The 23289-nt window shown below is 49.3% G+C and overlaps 1 protein-coding gene across 5 annotated transcripts in view; it reads left to right on the top strand.

Moving 5' to 3' along the window:
* The first annotated feature begins 21399 nt into the window (after window positions 1-21399).
* The window catches only part of PPP2R5C (protein phosphatase 2 regulatory subunit B'gamma), a 122277-nt gene continuing 120387 nt past the window's right edge, over window positions 21400-23289 (top strand). For 2 of the 5 annotated variants that reach the window (XM_055304084.1, XM_055304081.1), the window contains exons 1-2: window positions 21400-21631; window positions 22410-22475. In XM_055304084.1, coding sequence (XP_055160059.1) covers window positions 21605-21631; window positions 22410-22475 — 93 coding nt within the window. In that variant the 5' untranslated portion in view covers window positions 21400-21604. Of the gene's footprint in view, window positions 21632-21890; window positions 21989-22409; window positions 22476-23289 lie in introns of those variants that run through there. The other 3 variants (XM_055304083.1, XM_055304082.1, XM_055304089.1) reach the window with 3 other exon arrangements.

The raw sequence follows: 23289 nt of genomic DNA, 5'->3' as shown, positions 1-23289 counted from the left end.
TCTTTAAATTACTGAAAGAAAATACCTGTCAACCTAGAAGTCTAAAGTCTATGCTGAGCAAAAACAATTTTTTAAGGAAAGCAAAATAAAGATAATTTCAGACATACACAAGCTTAAAGAATTTACTAACAGATCTGCATGATAGGACATGTTAAAGGATGCTAGTTAAGGGGAAGGAAAATGATTTCTGGTAAAAATATGGATCTACACAAAGGAATGAAGAGCACTGGAAAGGTTTACATGAATTAATAGCTAAGATTTTTTTCTTATTCTTTACTATTCTTTAAGATGTAATTTATTATCTAAACAAAACAAAAATGATGTGTTGTGAGATTTTTAACATATGTATGAATAAAATGTATGACAACAGAAAGGCCCCAAGGAGAGCTATGGCAGTATATTATTATAGGGTTCTTATTCCATATGTGAATATACATGACATAATATCACATGGAGGAAAACTGTAAAAAACAGCAAGATTATCGACAACCTAACCATATCAAAATCACACTATATGTAAATGGTCTAAACACCCTAATTCAAAGGCAGAGATGGCCGGATTGGATTAAAAAGCAACACCCAACTATTTGTTGCTTACAAGAAATGCAGTTTAAATACGAAGAAATTAATAGGCTAAAGGTAAAAGGAAAGAAATACCCATACCATGCCAACATTGGTCAAAAGAAAGTTCAAGTGGCTATATTAACATCAAAGTAAATTTTAGAGAAAAGGGTATTTCCAGTGATGAAGGAAATCATTTTGTAATGACAAGGTGCTAGTTCATCAAAAGGACATAAGAACCCTAAGTGCTGATGCACTTAATAATTGATCTCTAAAATACAAGAAGCAAAATCTGTTAGAACAGCAAGGAGAAATAGACAAATCCCCAATCATAGTTGGAGATTTCAACAGCTTTTTCAAGAACCAATAGAATATAAAAAAAAAAAGAACCAATAGAATAAGTGGACAGAAAATCAACAAGAATACATCAGATGTGAACAGCATCATCAACAACTTGACCTGACATTTATTAAACACTTCACCCAAAAACCAGAAAGGTACACATTCTTTGCAAGTGCACATGGAACATTTATCAAGATAAATCACATTCCCATCCAGAAAACAAGTACCAATAAATTTTAAAGAATTCATGTATGCTCTCTGGCTACAGTGTTATCAAATAACAAATCAATAACAGAAAGATATCTGGAAAATCTCCGGTTTTTTGGAAGCTAAATATACTTCTAAATAACCATGGATCAAAGAATAAGTCCAAGAGGCAAGCAGGAAGTTCTCTGAACTGAAGGAAAATGAAAACAGAATGTATGAGAATTTGGGGGAGGGCAGGTGCCGCTCATTATGGACTGAATTACGTTCCTCCAAAATTGAAGTCTTGACCCCCAAAGTGACTGTACTTGGAGATGGGGCCTTTAGGGGGGTGATCACAAGTGTTAAATCCTAACATGACAGGGCTGGTGTCCTGAGAGGGTAAACACCACAGGCTTCTCTCTGCACACATACAGAGGAAAGGCCATGTGGGGACCCCGCAGGTCACTGGGAACAGAGCTCTCCTCAGAAGCCAGCCCTAAAGTCACCTCAATCTTGGTAGTGTAGCCTCCAGAACTGTGAGAAAATTAATTTCTGTTTTTAAGCCACCAGTCTGTGGTATCTTGTTATGACAGTGAGCTGACAAATATACCATTAAAACGGTACTCGGGGGAAATTTATAACATTAAACGCCTAGGCTAGAAAAAAAAAAAAAGAACAATCTCAAATTGATGACCTAAGCATTCACTCTTAGAAACCAAAGAAAGAAGAGCAAATTTAACCCAGAGGAAAGAAAATAATCATGATTAAAGTGGAAATCATCGTAATACAAAACAGAAAAAAAAAAACGTAGATTAAAATCAATAAAACCAAAAGCTGATTCTTTGAGAAGATCATGGAAATGACCTCTCACTGGACTGATCAGGGAAAAAAACAAACAAACAAAAAAGACACAAATTACCAAACTCAGGAACAAGAAGGGTGATATCTCCAAGGACCCTGCAATATTAAAAAGATAGTAAGGCAATATTATGAACAATTTTATTTTTTTAAGATTTCTTTATTCATGACAGCCACAGAAGAGAGAGAGAGGCAGAGACACAGGCAGAGGGAGAAGCAGGCTTGCAGGGAGCCCAATGTGGGACTCGATCCCGGAACCCCATCACGACCTGAGCCGAAGGCAGATGCTCAACCCCCAAGCCACCTAATCGTTCCTATGAACAATTAGACAATCCAGACGAAATGTGCAAATGCCTTGATTGACACAAACCATCAAAATTCTTTAAAAAAGAAGTTGATAGCCTGAAAAGCTTCCTCTATCATCTGTTTTTCTATCTAGTCTCTATCCATCATCTTTTTCGATGAAAGAAATAGCATCGACAGTGAAAGACCTTCCCTTAGAGAAAACCAGTGAACTCTACAAAGGAGGCGACCACACTCATTCTATAAAAATTCCTCTAGAATACCTGAAAAAGAGATTTCCCAACTTATATGAAACCAGTATGACCTTCATACTAAAACCAAAGGTATTACCCCCAAAAAAAGATATAAAAGAAGAGACTCCAATATTCCTCCCGCACCTAGACACAGAAATGCAAACAAAATTGTAGCAGATGGAGCCCAACCACCTACAGAAGAGGACAGCATGTCACGGCCAGGTGGGGCTCATCCAAGATACAGGGCTGCGTTACTGATACGTGCTCCCATAGAGATGAGCCTCAAGGTCATGATGCTGAGGGAGAGGAAACAGACATAAAATGAGGATATACTCGACTTATGTAAAATTCTAAGAAATTCTATATAATATATAGAAGAGAAAGCAGATCAATGGTTTGCCTGGGGTTGGGGGACCAGGAGAAGGACAAGGAGGACCCTAAACATAAGGAAACTCTGGGAAGCCAAATCTGTTTGTTATCTTGATAATTCTAAAGACTTCTTAGGCGTGTGTCGATGTCAAAACCTAGTAAATCCAGGGCGCCTGACTGGCTCAGTGGGTAGAGCCTGCAACTTTTGATCTCGGGGTCATGAGTTAGAGCCCCACCCTGGGTGTAGGAATTACTCAAAAAAATTTTTTTAGTAAGTTGTACACTTTGAATACATGCAGTTTCTTGTACATCAGTGGATTAGAACTCAATAAAGCTACTTGTAAACATAAAACGAAAGATCCCACACAAGAATGTTCTCTCCTGACTCCTAACTCTGGGAAACAAACTAGGGGTGGTGGAAGGGGAGGAGGGCGGGGGGTGGGAGTGAATGGGTGATGGGCACCGAGGGGGGCACTTGACGGGATGAGCACTGGGTGTTATTCTGTATGTTGGCAAATTGAACACCAATAAAAAATAAATTTATTATTATTAAAAAAAAAGAATACTCTCTCCTGTCCAAAACCTGCCTCCCTGGCTATCTGCTCTTGAATGTTGAATCATTGGACAGGCTGACACTAAACCCCCGCAGGCAAGGATGCCTGCCCTCCACAAGTTCCCAGGGGGATGGGGATGGGGCAGGGTGCACTCAGGGCCCAGCTTTCATTTGGTTTAAAAAGCCAGAGTTCAGGGCACCTGGGTGGCTCAGTAGTTGAGCGTCTGCCATCCCCTCAGGGCGTGATCCCAGAGTCCCGGGATCGAGTCCCACTCCGGGCTCCCGATAGGGAGCCTTCTTCTCCTTCTGCCTGTGTCTCTGCCTGTCTCTGTGTGTCTCTCATGAATGAATAAATAACATCTTTAATATTAAATTAAATTAAAAAATAAAAAGCCAGTTACTTATTTCTAAGGGCTCTAAGCCTGAGGCTGCCCACAGTTAGGGCCAGACTCTTTTCTCCTTACACTTTGTACATTTTTCTTCCGGAATTCCTGATGGCTTTGCACCTCCTCCCAGAGACGATGATTTGGGTGTAACTCCAAAAGAACCCACGCCTGGCTTTTAATGCTCTTGGCGATGACAGGGACCAGAGCTCATCCAACTTTGGTGCCCATCGGCATCAGAGCTGGGGGTGGGGGGATGCTGTTGAGTAAAAGCTCTGCGGTAGACCCAGGAATGTTTGTTTTAACAAGCTCCCCCGCAAGAGATTCTGTTTGCAAACCCCTCGCTTGGGATCTGGATGCCCAAAACCAGTGATCATGACTTTGTCCCTGACTACAGTGTGGAAATAGGCTACGTGTCCCTGAATCCTCCCCTGCATGGAGGCCCAGAGGATGAGCCAGAGGAGGCCAATGTTCAACAATAAAAGGAAGAATTGCTTCAGTGGAAGCATTTCAGGCATGAGTCACAGGCCAGGGACGTGAGGGGTGTAGGAGGAAGATGGGCTTCCCAACGCTTCAGTGCCCAGCAGGGACCAGACAGCTTCGGGGTGACCAGATGGAGCCCATTTTTACCTTTCAGGTGGAAGAGAAGGCCACCTGTTGCTAGCAGAACCATTATTCTCCCTCGCCTTCCTCATTTGTAAATGCTTTTGAGAGGTGCCAGGAGGGAGCTATAGGCTGGGACGTACCCTTTGCCCACCTGTGAAAGCAAAAGAGGAGCAGCCTGAGAGACACACGAAGGCAGTAGGATGGAGGTATCCCCAAGTAGCAGCAGACTGCCAGTGGGTTCCCACCATGCGGCCTATGCCCTGGAGATGCTGCGATGCCAGCAGCAGCCAGCCACTGCCCATCCTGCAGACCCGCCTCCTCGGAAAGTGATGCTTCCTCCACCTGGACCCAACAGCCTGCTGTTGCCCATCATACAGGAAGACCTTGGTGTCGCAGAAAGATCTCGGACTTTGCATCTGACGCTCCCGGGCCCAAATTCCAGCGTTATCATTTACAGGCTCCAAGGTGCACTTACTGGGAGCTAAATAAGCTTTACTGTGCGGCCCCTGCCCTCCACCGCCTTCCCAAGGCCCTGGACCTCACTTGGTAATATGCATTCTTTCCCTGCATGGATCCTCCCTAACTTAAAAGCTTTAGGACCCACAAACCTGGAGCCACCCCTAAGAGGTGCCCGGGTCTATAGCATGGTGAGATAATTACCATCTTGGAGGGTTGTTCCGGGGATCCACCAGAAGGCCTGCGTGCTGGTGCCTGATGTCTCACCAGAGCGCACTGCATTACCCTTGAGCACAAGGATCCATGTCGTTTGGATCTTTCTCTAAAATCTGAGATGCTGGAGACAAATCACATCGCAGGGCTACCTTTGCCAGTACATCTCAGCAGCTTTGGGAGGCAACGCGTTTCAATATTTAGACACCACGGTCTTCTAATTGGTGCTGGGACCGGTTTGCAAAGGGAGAAGAATAGAAATCAGCAGATTTATTATTTCACAGATTGTTCCTCTCAGGTAAACATGCCTAATAATATCTGCATAACTGATGAACCCTACATCTACCTCCACATCGTCTCCGGGGCCTGTGCTCCGCGGTGCTCTGCATCTCCATGGCAGCCCACACCCACCCGCCGCAGAGCGCCGCTGCTAATTATGTGGGGCAGATGCAATTAGGCGTCTAATGTGCACCATCGTGTGTGAGAGCTGAAGCGTGGCCCGCGTAAGCCACCGGACACCATCAGCCGTGCTCACTTGGTCGGCTTGCATTCTATTAGCCCCGTGTCCATCGATTCCAGTTACTTATTGCTGCCTAACGAATCACCCCAAAACTTAGCAGCGGAAGACAACAATAAGCACTTTACAATTAAGAATTGTGTTATCAGCTCCCGGGCATGGGGTGGGGGTGCAACTGGGCTGGGCCAGGTGGTTCTCACCCCCTCAGGGCCTCTCAGGGACTCTGAGGTCTGGGGCCAGGGTTAGAGCCTCCAGAAGCCTCCCTCACCCATGCGGCTGGTCTGTGGGTGCAGCTCCCCTGTCGGCTGGGGTCTCAGCTGGGGGTGCTCCTCGTGGGGAAGGCATGGCCTCCCGGCCCACACAGGAACTTGCACTACTCCAGGGGAAAGCTGCCCTGGTTTTATTAAGGCTGGAGTGAGGCACGGGATGGGGGTAAGAGATGAGGCTTAAAAGCCAGCAGAAGCCAGGTGCCCAAGGGCCTCAGAGGCCCAGCCAGGGGGCTGACATCATCCTGAAGCTGCCAAGTTTCAGGTGGGAAGTGACACCATCAGATTTGGGCTTTGGGGAGGAGGGGGTGCCTGGGTGGCTCAGTGGGTTACGTGTCTGCCTTCAGCACAGGTCAAGATCCCAGGGTCCTGGGATTGAGCCCCGTGTCCCGCTCTTTGCTCAATGGGAGTCTGCTTCTCCCTCTCCCTCTGCCTCTCCCCTTTGCTCATGCTCTCTCTTTTTCTCTCTCTCTTTCAAATAAATAAATAAAATCCTTTTTTAAAAAAAGGAGAGAGAGAGAGATTTGGGCTTTTGATGGGTGGTTCTGGCCCTGGTGCAGTGAGACCAAAGGAGAAAGGAGTGACTTTGGGGGAGGGCCGGATAGGCACTGAGAAGCGGGCAGGGTTTCCGGTTTGAGAAGCCATGGTGAGCATCAGATCCAACACATCGGAATATACCCTCCAACTACACTTAGATTTAATTCTGCTTTGTGATAAAATGTATCTGATTTTTTTTTAATTTGCTTTTGAAGTTCTTTGGTTGGGAGTAACACACTCCATTGAGTCTTGGCTATAACTCACTGACAGATTACTGTGCGTGCCTGCAGACCCGCTCCTCGCGTCTGTGAGGCCGGAGCAAGAGTGTGGGTGGAGGCAGATCCCCGTCTACGCGGCCCTCATGCCCACATTCCAGCACCTTGCCCCTTAAGCGGCTGTCCCCTGGCCCTCCGGCCTAGGCTGGTGCGCCCAGCGGTGTGACGGTTTCTAGGAGGACCCTGGAGAGAGAGAAATCTCCCTAAGTAGGGTTTGAGAGCAAGGACTTGCAGGGACCCAGGTACCCAAAATGTGGTCTAGAGGGGCACGGGGTGTGGGCTCCCCGTAAGCTCGTGCCCCCAGCCCTCCAGGCCAGCTAGTTCTGCTGAAGGTGCTGGGCCAGTGTGGAGCCCTCAAAAGCGCTGGGCCCTGAGCATGAGCCCCCAAATGCCCCCAAGTTTCAAGGAGGTAATGTACCCTGAAGAATCCTTACAAAATAGGAAAATCTAACCCAGCAACTGTTTTCAAGGTAGCTTTCTGCTAAAACTCAATATAATCAATCCATGAAGTTGATGTAACATCAACATAGGTATTTATCGGTCCCCGACTTTTGTGGAGGCCCCTGACACACTCAGCCCCTGGTGTCGCGGTGGCCTGGCTGGGACCCCAGCTAGGGAGGCTGACGCAGTGACCCCGGGAGGGGAGGGCTGGCAGCAGGAGCTGAGCTGCCGCGCTCGGGCTTCACCACACGGTGCTCGGAACACCGCCTGCCTCTAAACCCTGTCGTCCTAACCGGTCACAGGCACTTTGCAGAGAAGATGAAATCTGTCACCTTCTGTTTGCAGTACCCTGCCCGCTGGTGGGGGAGACAGGGAGGCAGGGCTCTGTGGGCTCCTGGGCAGCAGAGGGCAGGAGGCCTCTCCTGTCTGGATGCTGCTTCGGATGACGCCGGGCACACTGGCTCTCTCCCAGCTTGCAGCACCCTTCCTGGAGGGAAGGCTCCTACCTCCCTCCTCTCCGGAGGAATTCCTTCTGCCTCCCACTTATCACCTCCAGAAAACCTCTCCAGCCCGATTTATGACTTTGAACCCTTCCAAGACTTAACTCTGCTCGAGGTTCAGGGCGTGAACTATTTTCTCATAAACTACCCCTCCCTGCCACCTTTGGACTCCTGGGCAATCCCTCCCCACCTTTCCCCCACTTATGTCAACTGCCTGGGGCTTCCTCCCCCCCCCCCCACCTAGGATTTAGAACTTGGTTGCAAAGGAGTTCCTACCTGAGAGAAACCATTCCCACACTCTCGATTGCCAACATGAGCTCACCTCCAGGCAATGTTGGGGATGTGATGCGGACCCCACTGCCGGGGCCTCCTCTCCACAATGGCTCATGCTCCCTCAGGGCACACTGTCCCCCTGCCTCATCTGCACGGAGGGGCCTTGTGGACGGTGGGGAAGTGTGGGGACTCAAAGCAACGGGTTCTGATGTAAACTCATCTTAGTCACGTGGCCTGGACCAACTGTTAACTCTCTCTGACCCCAAGGCCACCAGGTCACCTCTCACACTGTTATGGGTTGAATTGTGTCCCACCTCTCCCCACAAACTACACGCTGGAGTCCTGCCACCTAGCACTTCAGAGCGAAACCATATGTGGAGATGGGGTCTTTGTAGAGATGATCAAGTTGAAATGAGGTCAGGGGCACCTGGATGGCTCAGAGGTTGAGCATCTGCCTTCAGTTTAGGGCGTGATTCCGGGGTCCTGGGATCGAGTCCCACATCGGGCTCCCCGCAAGGAGCCTGCTTCTCCCTCTGCCTGTGTCTCTGTCTCTATCTCATAAACAAATAAAATTTTAAATTTTTTTTAAATTTTTTTAATTTATTTATGATAGTCACAGAGAGAGAGAGAGGCAGAGACACAGGCAGAGGGAGAAGCAGGCTCCATGCACCGGGAGCCCGACGTGGGACTCGATCTCGGGTCTCCAGGATCGCGCCCTGGGCCAAAGGCAGGCGCCAAACCGCTGCGCCACCCAGGGATCCCAACAAATAAAATTTTAATTAAAAAAATTGAGGGCAGCCCGGGTGGCTCAGTGGTTTAGCACTGCCTTCAGCCCAGGGCCTGATCCTGGAGACCCAGAATTGAGTTCCACGTCAGGCTCCCTGCATGGAGCCTGCTTCTCCCTCTGCCTGCATCCCTGCCTCTCTGTGTGTGTCTTTCATGAATAAATAAAATATTTTTTAAAAATTGAAATGAGGTCATGAGGGTGGGTCCTAATCCAATAGGACTAGTGTCCTCTTAAGGATGAGAAGCTGGGACACACACACGGATAGTGGGATGACATAGGGAGAAGATGGCCATCTGCAAGCCAGCGGGGGGTGGGCCGGGACACCTCCTTCCCTCAAGGCCCTCAGAAGGCAAGCCTACTGACACCTTGATTTCAGACCCCTCGGCTCCAGAACTGTAAGCCAATACATTCCTGTTGTTTAAGGACCCCATTTTGTGGCATTTTGTAATAGCAGCCCTGGGACACTAATACACCTGCCCTGTTGACATCCCAGAATGAGATAACCACATGGAGATGCTGGGCAGGGTGAGTGCTGTCAATTCATTCATGCCAGGAGCAACCAGGGAGCACCTACTGTGTGCCAGGGCCTGAGTCTGGGGGCCCGGGTCTGCAGGACCGACTTCACGATGTCCTCTATTTGCCCCTGACATGAGCCCCTCTCCAGCCACCCCTGAAGTGGAGCCCATGGAGTCCTCACAGTTCACAGAGTCCACCTGTCAAGTGGAACCAGGAGTCCTCACGGCCCCTGGTTCATCATCAAGCACAGAGTAGGTACTGAATAAATGCCCATAAAATTGATTTAATATGGATTTGTAACAGCTGCAGGTTATTCAGCATACAAGTCCTATGTGGGTGGGCTGAGTATTTTATAGCCTTCAGCAACATCCAGAAAAACTAATCATAGTGTGGGACCAAAATAGCCTCGTTTATTTTGTGCCACCACAGGCCAGCCTCGTTTTGTGGGGTGTAGGATATTGGGCTCCGAGTGACAGCATCTGGCGCACTCTCACTGCCTCACCCCACCTTGCACGGGGCAGATCATGGCTTTGGAGCGTGTTTTGAAGTGACGTTACGTCTCTGGTGTAGCCTACTGTAGATTAAAGGCATTTCACGTGATGCTTCATGCAGAATCTTAATAATTCAAATACCTCTGGAAGTTATTTTAAACTGGTCTTTTGAGAGCTCTGCTTTATTCTTCAATAAAAAGGAAAGGAAAGAAAGGGGAAGGGAAGGGAAGGGAAGGGAAGGGAAGGGAAGGGAAGGGAAGGGAAGGGAAGGGAAGGGAAGGGAAGGGAAGGGAAGGGAAGGGAAGGGAAGGGAGCAGATGAGCAAATATTTGTGGTGAAAGCAGCCCCTGCAGCGGGTGGACACTGAGTGATGCCGGGCAGAAGGGTTTTGGGCACGACAAGAACGAGAATGCCAAGCGCATAAATTAGAATGCCATCTTTTCCCTGCAAACAGTGAATAATTATAGACGCCGAGCATCTCAGGGAAGATCTGTTGGGCATATGGCCCCTCTTTCCCTTCATGCCACTTTTTGTTGCTCCTGCGGGATGCAAAGAAACCGGCATGAGTCAGCAGTTGGCCACAGCGTGCTGACACATAAGTGAGGCCATGGCTTCAAGTTCCAGAGGAATGCACCCCCACGTTCAGTGTGAAACACATTTACTGAGCGGCTACAATATGCCAGGTGCCATGGGAATACAGGAAGCATCTTTCATGCAAGGAGCACACGACTTGCCTGACAGCTCAGTTCCATGATCGTTGATTGAGCAACTTCTGCATACCACACACGGTACTCGGAAGGGGAGGGGTACGGTGGGGTGGGAGGGGTGGGGAGACCGAGATGCATGTGCTGGGATTCCTGCCCCTAACAGAGTTGCAGATGCACCAGGGAGAGAGAATCAGAGTCACACCTTGTCTTTTTCATTCCGATGTCTGCAGGAAGCACAAATATTATGCCCATTTTACAGATGTGGCAACTGTGGCTAGAGGTCCAGCCGTTCCCTGCGGTGGGGGATAGGAAGTAGAGAGCTGGCGTGCGGACCCAGCCTGGCTCTGCACAGCGAGCTGAAGTAGTGAGCCCGGCACACAAGAGGCGAGAGATCCCAGGCAAGAGATGGGGGGTGGACAGGTGAGCAGCCCACAAGAATGCCGGAGAGGGCTGACAGGTGCTAAGAGGAGCTTGAAGCCACAGAATAGGGAGTGGCTCCCAGAGGAGAAGGGGACAAGTGGCAGGGATGGAGTGGACTTTGAGCCGAGTTTGAAGAACAAGGAGGATTTCAACAGGTCAGGAGGCTGGGGAAGCCCAGCACAGGTGGAGGCAGAGCAGACCACGCTGGTGGCGGGACAGGGGGTAGCCGGGAGGGCGGTGGATGGAGCTCGGTTGGGGGCAGAGCTCACAGGGCCCTGCTGGCATGCCTCGGAGTTCGATTTGTCTTGCTGGTGCTTGTAGAAGATGCTGAAGATGGATGTGACCCCATCCAGCCCGTGTCAGAGGAAGGCCACTGACAACAGTGGGCAGAATTGATCAGAGGAGAAATCGATGGATGTCCAGGGGCCCCTGAAAAGACTCCTGATACTTCAACTCTTTCTTCTGGGGAGTAGATGACCAAACCAGGACGCTGACTGAGGAGACTGGGGCCAGACCCCAGGGGTCAGAACAGGGATGTTCCACCCAAGGCAGCCAGTGGTGGAAAGATCTGGAAGGAGAGTCTGAGCCAAGGCTCCCCTTGGCCACCAGCGTTGAGTCAGGGCATCCACGTCCACCAGCCCAGAGATGCAAACAGGAGACTCTGGCAGAGTCAGAGACGCAGGGCTGGAGGATGACCCTGGACTAGAGCCCCTCGTGCCCCTGGAGGGTCTCTACGTCAGCAACGTGGTGGTGGGCGGTGTGAGATGCATATATGGTCTCGGAGAGGAGCCCGCTCTGGGGCTCAACAGAGGGAGAGATTAGGGGCTCTGATGAGGAAGGGGGAGAAGGAGATTGTGATACGCGGGCAGGAGATTCCAGAGAAAGCCCATTTCCTGGGCAGGAGGGTCCACAGACTGAGCCGCAGGAGCAAGTCTTGGTGCCATGACTCACAGTTCAGCTGTGGAACTGCAGGGTTAGTGTGATCACATTCATTCCACAAACACACACACACACACACACACAAACATATATGCACTGGGAAAACACTGGAAACACATTCACAAGACAGGGAAAGCAGTCTTCAGAAGATGGGGTTATAAAAAATTATGAACATTTCTTTCTCTTGTTTACCTGTGCTTGCCCAAATCTGCACAATCTGTATTTTCCTTTTGGCACGAGTTAGATTTTGAAAAAAGAAAAGGCACACAGCTGTAATGAGGCCTTCCCCATCACGTCAAAGCCAATTCCGGCGGCAGTCTGTAAAATGCTTACAGTATTACCATGCTGGTCAGTGTCATCTCAGCAGCAGAATGAGCCCGAAAATAATGAGGACGTGAAATTATCCAGTCAGTACCAGCAGCAATTTATGATGGAAAAAATAGCTCAAGTCAACTTGATGCCCAGCCACGATCGCTGTGAAAGCGGCCAATTAGCATCCCAGCTTCTTCCACCCACCCTCATACACATCTGCCCTTGCCCTTCAGCCAAAGCGACGCTTTCATGGTCTAAGTCAGACTGCACTGCCGATGTCAATTTATGCCTCAGGGCCTTTGCACTGGTTGGTCCTCAGGCTGCAATGCTCCCTCCTGATACCTGACATGGCTGACTCCCTCATCCGACCTCCAGTCTGTTTTTTAAGGAGGCTCCATGGAGCCCAATGCGAGGCGTAAACTCACAACCCTGAGATCAAGACCTGAGCTGAGATCAAGTCAGACGCTTAACCCACGGAACCACCCAGGTGCCCCCAGTTTTTCTTTAAGTTAGCTTACAGCGGTTCCTATTCCTTGGCACGGAGGAAGCCCAAGCAGTGCTGTGTGCACGCCGGGGACAGAGCTCATGCAGATCAAAAGGGTAAAGCACGGAGAGATGGTCCAAACGGTCCTACTTCTATCTCAGCATAGATGCGTTACACACTCTTCTCATAGAGCAGATTTGCATTAGGGCTACGTAGGCAGGAAAGGAAGGCACAAAGGGACGTCAGGGTCACCCAAGGAAAACTTGCTCTTGCTTCAAAATTTTGACTCAGGCCAGCATCTGGAGTCACCATGAAAAGCTGAGGGCATTGCTGTCTCCAGAAGCATGATCTCGAGAAAGATGCAACAACCTCAAGCAAATCAAAGGAAACATCAGACAACGGAAATTAGGAATGTTCAAATATAAAATGGGAGGAGGAGCTGTACTCTTTTAAAATGTCAGTATCAGGGTCGCCTGGGTGGCTCAGTCAGTTAAGCATCTCTTGATCTCAGCTCAGGTCTTGATCTCTGGGTCATCAGCTCAAGCCCCATGTTGGGCTCCACACTGGTCATGTAGCAGACTTGAAAAAAAAAAGTAAATTAATTTTTTAAAAGTTTTAATAAAAAAAATGAATTGTTAGTATCAATAAAGACAAAGAAAGGTTATAGAAAAATTCCAGATTGAAGGAGGCTAAGGAGACATGACCATTCAGGGCAACACCTATCCCTGGGCTGGATCCTACGCTGGAGGGAAACAGTGTGGTGGAAGGTCTACCTTGGTCAACTGACAAAACTAGAATGTGAGATGTCGGTTCCAGTATTGTATCAATGCAAACTCATGTGTCACGCTTATATAAGAGAATGTCCCTATTCTTAGGACATACAGACTCAAGTATTTGGGGAGAAAGCACCATAATACAAGTGACTTATGCTCATATGGATCAGAAAAAAAATTGTAGACAAAGCAAATGGGGTAAAATGTTAACAATACGTGAATCTGAGTAAAGGGCATATGGGTGTTCTCTACACTGACTTTATTTTTGCAGCTTTTTGTAAATTGGAAGGAACTTCCACATACACACGTGGGGTCCCTTGACCAAAAACAGTAATAATTTCAAGATGATAATATCTGAGCATTAACCAAAGCATGGTGCATTCTGCACGTGGCCCGGAGTGACCACACAGGTCACAGACCCATGAAGCCAGCTCTGACCAGACCTCACGCTGGGAGCTCTATATGTTTTTTCTCATCTCTTACAAAGATCTTCAAGGGGGCATTTTTTTAAATTTTATTTTAATTCTAGTTAGTTAACATACAGTGTGATGTTAGTTTCAGGTGTACTACATAGTGATGCAAACACTTCTGTACATCATCTGGTGTTCATCACAACAGGTACACTCCTTCATCCCCATCCCATTTCTCCCTGGCCTTCAAGCAGGCATTTTTAATCTCCACGGAGTTGATGAGGAAGCCAAGCCCCATAGTGATTAAGTGAACAAGACATGGCTAGTAAGGCTCAGTAAAGAATGAATGGGTGGATGGCGAGATGGATGAAAGTGGGAGATGGCTCTAACTTCAAAGTCAGTGCTGTTTTGGCACATCACAGGTTCACTGAGGAACACCCCTGAGGACTCTAGGAGTCCTGTTGGGCCAGCTGGTGGAATCCTGGGTCCAACTGTTTTATTTCTAGCCTAGGTAGGTTATCACAACTCTGAGAAACCACAGAAACTCAGCCCTGCAAACTTGCACAACATGTGCAAACAGCAAGTGGCAGGACTTGGGATCCTCTGTACCAATTCTCTGTCTTTCCCATGAATTCGCAGCTGCCAGGGCCTGTTGACCTCCCTATCTGGGAGCTTACCAGATTAAAGACCTTCTGTCATTAGTCCTGGATCTGTCTACTGTGAGTCAGAACTCTTGGTTTGATAAGGCTGCTGCACAGTCCATGTCCTATTACATACCTGAAATGGTGGCAACTCTTCTTTATCTTCTGAGTACATTTGCTATCTGGAGACACCAGAAGTCATTGTATGCCAAGTTAAGTTGAGAATATTGTCAAGGTTTGCTTGGTTTTTTTTTTTCTATTTAAGAAGAAAATGTACATGGCAACAAAGTAATGACTTCAGAGCTTACTCTTCCAAAACCATGTTCTAACAATCTTCTGAGGAAAGTACATGGTTATAAAAAGTACATAACTTTTGAAAGTGAAGGACTAGTCCTCTGGAAGGGAAATTTGTTTAGACGCAGAAGTTAAAATATATATCCTGAAAAGACAATCTCATCGAATCAACAATCAAAAACCTCTTGACAAAGAAAAGCCCGGGACCATCTTCACTGGTGAATCCTACCAAACAAATTGAAGAATTAACATCAGTCCTTAAATTATTTCAAAAAAATTCAAGAGGAAAGAGCACCTCCAAACTCATTCGATGAAACTAGCATGATGCCAAAGCCTGACAAATATGCTATAATAAAGAAGTTATAGACCAATATCCCTGACAAACATCAATACAACAATCTTCAACAAAATACTAGCAAAAAGATTCAGCAGCACATTAAAAAGACTATATATCATGGCCAACTCGAATTTATTTCGGAAATGCAAAGATGGTTCAACGTACGAAAATCAATTGCTAGAATATACTACTCAACAATATAAAAGAAAAAAGCACATGATCATCTCAATTGATGCAGAAAAAGCACTTGACAAAATTTAACGCTCCCTGATAAAAACACTCAACAAACTAAGAATAGAATGAAACTACTTCATTACAATAATGGCTATATATAAAAAGCCACTCTAACACTTTGAGTCACTTTAGACTCAAAGGTGAAAAACTGAACATTTTTGCTCTAAGATCAGGAAGAAGACAAGGATGATGGCTTTTACTGGTTCTATTCAGCACAGCAATTGTTCCAACCGGAACAACAAGGCAAGAAAAAGAAAGCAAGGGCATTCAAATTGGAAAAGAAAAAGTAAAATAATCTCTGCAGACAACATGCTCTTACAATACAGAAAACCCTAACAATTCCATTTGTAAAAAATGGTTAAAACTAATCGATGAATTTAGCAAAGTTGCAGGATACAAAAATCAATATATAAAAATAAGTTGTGTTTATATGGACTACACACAAACACTCCAAAAAAGAAATTAAGGAAATAATCCCATTTATAATAGCATCAAGAAGAAAATACTTTAGAATAAACTTAAACATGTAAAAGATTTATGCACCAGAAACTGTAAAACATTGCTGAAAAAATTAAAGGCAACACAAATAAATTGAAAGACATCCTGTGTTTATGGAGTGAGAGGCTTAATGTTCTTAATATATCAAAACTACCCAAAGCAATCTATAGACTTAACGCAATATCTGTCAGAATCCCAATGGAATTTTTTTAAGAAATAGAAAAATTCATCTCAAAATGCATGTGGAATCTCAAGGGATCCTGAATAGCCAAAGTGATCTCGAAAAAGAAGAACAAAGTTGGAGACCTCACACTTCCTGGTTTCAAAATATTATGCAAAGCTACAGTAATCAGAAGAGCAGGCTGGCATAAAGACAGGCATAGGAGAGAGCAGACTAGAATAAAGAGCCCCACAATAAATCCTCACATAGACAGTCAATGGTCTTCAACAAGGGTGCCAAGACCACTCATGGGGAAAAGGAAAGTCTGTTCAAGAAATGGTTTTGGGAAAACTGGATATTCACATGCAAAAGAATGAACCTGAAATTGACTCAAAATGGATCAAAGATCTAAACATAAGAGCTAAAACCATAAAACTCTCAGGAAAAAAAGGAGAAAAGCTTCCTGACTTTGGAATTGTCAATGATTCCTTGGACAGAGCACCAAAAACACAAACAGCAAAAGAGAAAAATGGACGATGGCAAAATTTAAAATTTCTGTGCATCAAAGAACACAATCAACAGAGTAAAAAGTCATCCTACAGAATGGGAGAAAATACAAATCAGACCAGAGTTCACAACCAGAATATTTAAGGAACTCCTACAATTTAACAACAACAAAAAAATCAAACAACCCAATTTAAAAATGGACAAAGGACTTGACTAGGTATTTCCCCAAGGAGGGTATAAAAATAGCAACAAGCATATGAAAAGATGCTCAATATCACTAATAACTAGAGAAATGCAAATGAAAACCACAATGAGATATCACCTCCTGCCAGTCAGGTTAGCCATTATCAAAAAACAAAAATAAATAAATAAATAAATAAATAAATAAATAAATAAATAAATAAATAAATAAATAAAATAAAATAAAATAAAATAAAATAAAATAAAATAAAATAAAAAAGCAAGTGTTGCTGAAGTTGTGGAGAAATTGGAACCCTAGTGCACTGTTGGTGAGAATGTAAAATGGTGCAGCCACTGTGGTGAACAGCATGAAGGACACCCAAAAAATTAAAAATAGAATCACCATATGACCGAGCAACTCTGCTTCTGGGTATATACCAACGAATTGAAAGCACGGTCTCAAAGAGGTATCCGCACACCCATGTTCACAGCAACATTATTCACAATAGCCAAGAAGTGGACGCAACCCAAGTGTTCATCAAAGGATGAAGGATAAACAAAATGTGGTCTACCCACACAATGGAATATTATTCAGCCTTAAAAAGGGATAAGTTCTATCACATGCTACGATGCGGATGAACCTTGAAGACATTACACCAAGTGAAATAAGCCAGACTCAGCAGGACAAATACTGTATGATTCCTCTTATACGAGGTACTTAGAGTTGTCAGATCCATAGAGATGGAAAGCAGAATGGTGGGTTCCAGGGTTGGGTGAAGCAGGGAATGAGGGGCTGTTTCAGTTTCGCAAGATGAAAAAAAATTGGACGTGAAGATATGAAGAGACTTACCAGCACTGAACTGTACATTTTAATGGATAACGTGGTGAATTTTATTTTTTTAAGATTTATTATTTATTCATGATAGACACAGAGAGAGAGAGAAAGAGAGAGAGGCAGAGACACAGGCAGAGGGAGAAGCAGGCTCCATGCAAGGAGACTGATGTGGGACTCAATCCTGGGTTTCCAGGATCACACCCTGGGCTGCAGGCGGCACTAAACCGCTGCACCACCGGGACTGCCCGTGAATTTTTAATTATGTGTATTTTGCCACAATTCAGAATGGTTTTGGAAAGGCTGTCTCACCACCTTTCAGCTCTAATGCTGATGGTGGCTAGTGCAGCTGTCCTGGGAGGCGGTCAGGACCTGGACTGTAGCAGAGTGTTGCTCTCATCTTTCTAAGACACAGCTGACCTTTTCTTTCTCTAGGTTTTCTGTCAAGGACAGAAAAATAATGAGAGAGAGAGAGGGAGAGGGAGAGAGAGAGAGAGAGTCTGTGTGTGTGTTGCATTCAGCAAACTATAGAGTTCTGTCCAGATGGACAATTTCTTCTTAAATGAGGCCTGTAAACACAGTTCTGGTTTTCACACCCATTACCTTCTGCAGCTCACAGTAACCACAAAGGGGAAAGGGTGGATTGCATCACATCCGTTTGACGTGGGTTTAGACCCGGGTTTCTCCATCTCAGCACTGTTGACATTTGGGGCGGGAGGATTCTTGGTTACGGGGGGCTGCCTTGTGCAGTGTAGGATATTTAGCAGCATCCCTGGCTTCTAACCACTAGATGCTAGTGGCACCCTACACACACACACTCCCAGTTGTGACCATCAAAAATGTGTACAGATACTGCCAGGTGTCCCCTTGGGGAACAAAATCACCCCTATTTAAGAACCATCAGGTTGAGGGTTTGCGTGAGGAGTGGGAATAGGGACAGCTCCCAGACTATCAGCCCCAGGACACTTTCCTCTGTCTCCCGTTTGTTTGAGCCCTGTGTGCCTTTGTACCTAGATATTTCTTTCATTTATTTCCAGTTACACCTTCTTGACTGGGCCGTCTGTCCTGCCTGAACCAGTAAATCAAAATTTAGGACAGGAACTCAAACTGGCCCCTTGAACACACTGCAGATACTTAGGGACAACTTGGCTTCCAGCAGGCTTCCTGCTGCCTGCGTCTCTGAAGGAGCCCTCCTCTCTCCAAAACCTCCTTATCCAGCATCTCTAATGCTCTGAGGGCATTCTCTCTCCACCTTGGGTTATTTCTGTCCTGTCTTATTGCTTCCACTGCACTTGGGGATTTGGGAGGGAAAAAGGAGGGGACTGTTTTTCATCCCACTCACATGAAAATGAAATTAGTTTTGGGATCATTTCCCTTTTGTCTTTACTACTTGCATAAGAAACTTATTGAAATATTTAGAACATTTTTTTAGAACGTTCATAGATTGTTTTAGAAGAACCTGTGAAACTTTGAGTTTTCAGAATCTCCCTAGAGGTTTTAGTTTCTTAGGGAAGGACTCTGGGCATGATGTGCTGCGGGACTGGGTGGTGTTTACTCCCAGCTAGTAGGAGCAACTGGCTCATGGCATTTGTCAAAGCTCCTCAAGAGCCAAGCAGGAGGCTTTTCTTCATCTAACAGAGCTCTTTGGGTGTTCTTGGGCCTTGAGGTGGCAATCTTCGGGGGTGTCTTTGGAACTCAATAGCACCACACATCAAACCACTGTCCACTTGGTGGCAAGTAAGATTACTGAGTACTGTATGCCTCTGGACCTAGATCTTTCCTTCTTTTATTTCCAGTTAGACCTTTTTTTTTTTTTTTTCCAGTTAGACCTTCTTGACTGGGCCATCTGTCCTGCCTGTTTGAACCAGTAAATCAAAATTTAGGACAGGAACTCAAACTGGCCACTTGAACACACTGCAGCTACTTAGGGGACAACCTGCCTTCCAGCAGGCTTTCCTGCTGCCTGCGCCTCTGCCATGCCCTGGCACACACCTGGACCCTAACTCCATCCTGGTTGCTCTCCTAAAGGTTGCTGCCTTTACCCCACCCCCCAACATGCCTGCCACAGATGTCTTCCTCGTGCACATGTGAGTATGTCACTCCCCAGTTTAATATCCTTCAGTCACCCTGAATCACATTCAAAAAAAAAAATTGTCCAACTCCTTGGCAAGGCCAGTCAGAGTCTGAATCGGAAGCGTCTGACCCTTTGCTCTCATCTCTAGCCATGACAAAATACTCCTGTGCAGGGCTCTCGCGTGCTGCTGAGCCAGACCCTCTCGGCCCAACCCACGTGGACTTGCGGAATGCTACATCCTTCTGATGGCTGGCGTTCTTGCTTCCACCTCCAGGATGGGGCGTGCAGGCCGACAAGGGCAGTGCCTTGTCCCTGGTGGATTCCCCTGCCCCGTGCTTTGCACACAGTGGGCATCGCACCAATGTCTGCTGAGCGACTGATGCGCGACACGCAGCAGGAGCTACAACACGAGGATGCCCGAGGCACAGACATGCCTCCGAGAAGACCCTCGGCTCCCTTAGAGCCTCATGGTCACACACAGGTGCAGAGCGACTCCTTTCTGATACGGATGTACCCTAGCATGTGCTTTATTTTAAAACTGAAGCGTAACTAAGTTAACGGAGGACACTCTTCTACACCCCCTGTTGTTGTTGTTGTTGTTTTAACTATTTGTGTTTGAGCAACGATGAACCCACTTAAAACCGCCTCTCGTGCACAAGCGGCCGTTCACCTGCCGACACCCGCCTGCAGACGGGGATTCAGACACCTGCGGGCAGCACTTACTTTCAGGACCTCCCACGACACTCCTCACTTTAGATCTTTTCCTTCTCCTTCTTCTGTTAGCCCTCCCGTCGCGGCGAAGAACAAAATAACCGAAAATGCTTGGCCTAGCAACTTTCCAGAGCGAAAACCCGGTCGGTGCCCAACCGGGCGCAACGATCCCCAAGCGCCCGCGGAAGATCCAGCCGGGCCCCCGGGGCGGCAGGGGCGTGGCCGCGCCCGGCACCCGAGAGCCCGTCCAGGCCCAGCGCCTCGTCGCCCTACACGTTTCTGGGCGACGAGCCTCCACGCCTCCCAGGAGCGGTCCCCGGAGTTTCTGCCACCAGACAGGCTGCGGAAGTAGCTCATCAAAGAGTCGCCCTCCTTCCCCGGGAGAGCGCCGGTGCCCAGAGCGGCGAGCGCGGAGAGGGGCGTCACGTGACGCCCTGGTCACGAGGCAGAGGCCTCCTCACGTGGTTTACGATCGAGCCAAAGCGGAGAGTAAACTCAAACCCCATTGGCGCAGCGGGAGCCTGACCTGCGGGGCGGGGCCAGACGTGGGAGGAGACGGAGGGGCGCGGGGCGGGGCTGGGCGGGGCCTCCGGCGCCGTGTGGGCGGGGCCTTCGGCCGGGGGCGGGGCCGGCAGGGGCCCTGCGAAACCGCCGCTCGCGCGGCCGCGGGCCTCCGCATCCCGTCCTGTGCGCCGGCGCGCGGGCGCCTGGGAGCCTGGCTAGCGCGGCGGCGGCGGCGGCGGCGGCGGCGGCGGCGGCGAGGTCGGGAGGCCTCCGGTCGCGCCTGCCCACGTCCCAACCGGCTGCAGAAGTTGCTGCCGTCCGTTTCAAGCGTGCCTGTTGCACGCCTGGCTCGCCCCCTGCTGTCTCCGTCCCGCGCCCGCTTCCCAGCCTGGGCTCGGCTCTCCCGGCCGCCCTGTCGCCGCCGCGGCGCAGCGGCACCGCCGACAAGGCCCGGGGAGCGGGAGCCGGAGCGCGGCGCGGCGCGGCGCGGGGAGGAGGGCCGCGGGGGCGGGGCCGCGCGCGGGGGCGGGGCCTCGGGGGGGAGCGTTGGGGCACGTGAGGGCGCGTCGGCCAATGGCGAGCGGCCGGGGAGCCGGGGGGGCGGGGCTGGCGCGGGGGCGGGGCGGGGGCGGCGAGCCGGGGCCGGGGCCTGGGCCGGGGGGAGGGGCGGGGCGGGCCGGGGGAGGGGCGGAGAGACGCCGCCGCCGCCGCTGCCGCCGCTGCCGCCGCCGCCGCCGCCGCGGCTGCCGCAGCCTGTGGGAGCCTGGAGAAGGGGAAGTGCGAGCGAGCGAGCGAGCGACTCAGTCCCCGGGCGGCGGCGGCGGCGGCGGCGGCGGCCGGGGCGGGGGCGGGGGCGCTGCTGCTGCTGCTGCTGCTGCTGCTGCTGCCGCGGGGCGCAGGCGGCGGCGGTCCGCACCAGCCATGCCGAATAAAAACAAGAAGGAGAAAGTGAGTCCGGGCCCGGGCCGCCGGCCGCCTGGGGAGGGGCAGGGGCCGCGCGGGGCGGGGTCCCAGGGCGCGGGGGCGCCGCCCGGGGCTGGGGGGTCGCGACTGCCCGGGCGGGCGTGCGGGGCGGGGCGGGGCGGGGGGGGGGGCGCGCGGGGCGCGGGCGGGGGCAGGTGCGGCCGGAGGTGGTTGGCCCGGGCGGGGGCGGGCGGGGCCTGACGGCTGCGGGCTCCCGGAGGGACCCCGGGCCGGAGGAGGGGAGCCCATGGACGCCGCTCCCCGCTGCGGTGGAGACCTGCCTCCTCCCCGGGGGGACGCTCTGAAATACTCTTCTCATCCCGGGTGGCGGCGGTGATGGCTGTGAGTGTGCTGCGTTGCACTTGCGGGTGGGGGTACGTTGCTGCTCCAGGTGGAGCCCGGGGGGCCAGCGTGTCGGGGTTTAGGGTGGGAGGCCAGAGAGGGGTGCGCCGGGGACCCCGCAGAACGCCGGGAGCGCCGCAGTGTGCGCCCGTCTGCTCCTGCCTGAAGTTTCCAACGCCAAACACGGATCGAGCAAACAGGGAGGGCCTGAATCTGGGCGGGGGAGTCGCATCGCAGTGGTGTGCCTCCAGCCGGAGGGAGTCGGGGTTCCTCGGCGGTGCCGATTAAAGTGGCCAGGAGCGCCGGTTAAACAGCGCGAATCCGTTTTCAGAGCTGCACTTTGGTCCGTCTGATGGGTCCCGATGGGTTTCCAGGCGCCTGAAAACCGAGAAGCCTAACTGATTTGCTTGATGTTTCCCAGGAATCACCAAAAGCAGGGAAAAGTGGAAAAAGTTCAAAAGAAGGACAAGACGTAATAGACTCAGAGGTAACTGCTCTCCGATATTCCCTTTCCTTTTTTTTTTTTTTTTTTTTCCTTTCCTCCCTCCTCGTGAACACGTTTTAACTAAGGGCAGAAGCAAAACGGTGTGGTGGAAACCAGGCTCTTCTAGAACGTTTCCCTGCATGAGTTTTTCCTCGTAGTCTTCTTCCCCATGACCTGAAACGGTAGTTCTTTCAGTTTGTATTATTTCGGTCTGGGAAAAGAGAGATGGAAGTTGTAATCTGGGCTGGTATGAAGCTCCTAACCCCCAACCCCAATCTAGCAGCCCTCCTGCAGAGACTGGTTGCACCACTGTTGTTCACGCTCCTTTTAGCTTTCAGACCCTCCCCTTCCTTCCTTCACAAGCCGCCAGGTCAGGTCCGTCCCTCTCCGTGGCTCCTCCTTCCAGCACCTTTGCTACCCTGGTGCGGTCTTTGCTGCTTCAGTCTCACACGGGCTCCTCTGTCCATGTCCGATTCCCAGAGCCTCTTTCCCCAGTAGTGTTGGTACCTTTCTGTTTACCATCTTCCCTCCTCTTTTCACTTGCTTTTTTTTTTTCCTCTCTCCATTGGCCAGTTCTGACTTCTTTCCCTTCTCACCTGTGGGCTCAGTGAGGACTGTGTCGACCTAGTGGGGTTGATGTCATTGTTTGGCACAGTTGTGCTTTGAGAATATTTGCAGAGCCAGCACTTTGCCTTTTCTTCCTTGGGAGTAGTTGTTGAACCAGAACCTCAGGCTAAGGATTCTGGAGCCGTCTGGACCCAGGCAGAGCTGAGAGGCCCTTTTGGATCATTGCTAGCGGAGAATTGCTTGATTGTCT

Source organism: Nyctereutes procyonoides, unplaced genomic scaffold (assembly GCF_905146905.1).
Source record: "Nyctereutes procyonoides isolate TBG_1078 unplaced genomic scaffold, NYPRO_anot_genome, whole genome shotgun sequence".
Lineage (NCBI taxonomy): Eukaryota > Metazoa > Chordata > Mammalia > Carnivora > Canidae > Nyctereutes > Nyctereutes procyonoides.
This window is presented reverse-complemented; position numbering and strand designations above follow the sequence as displayed.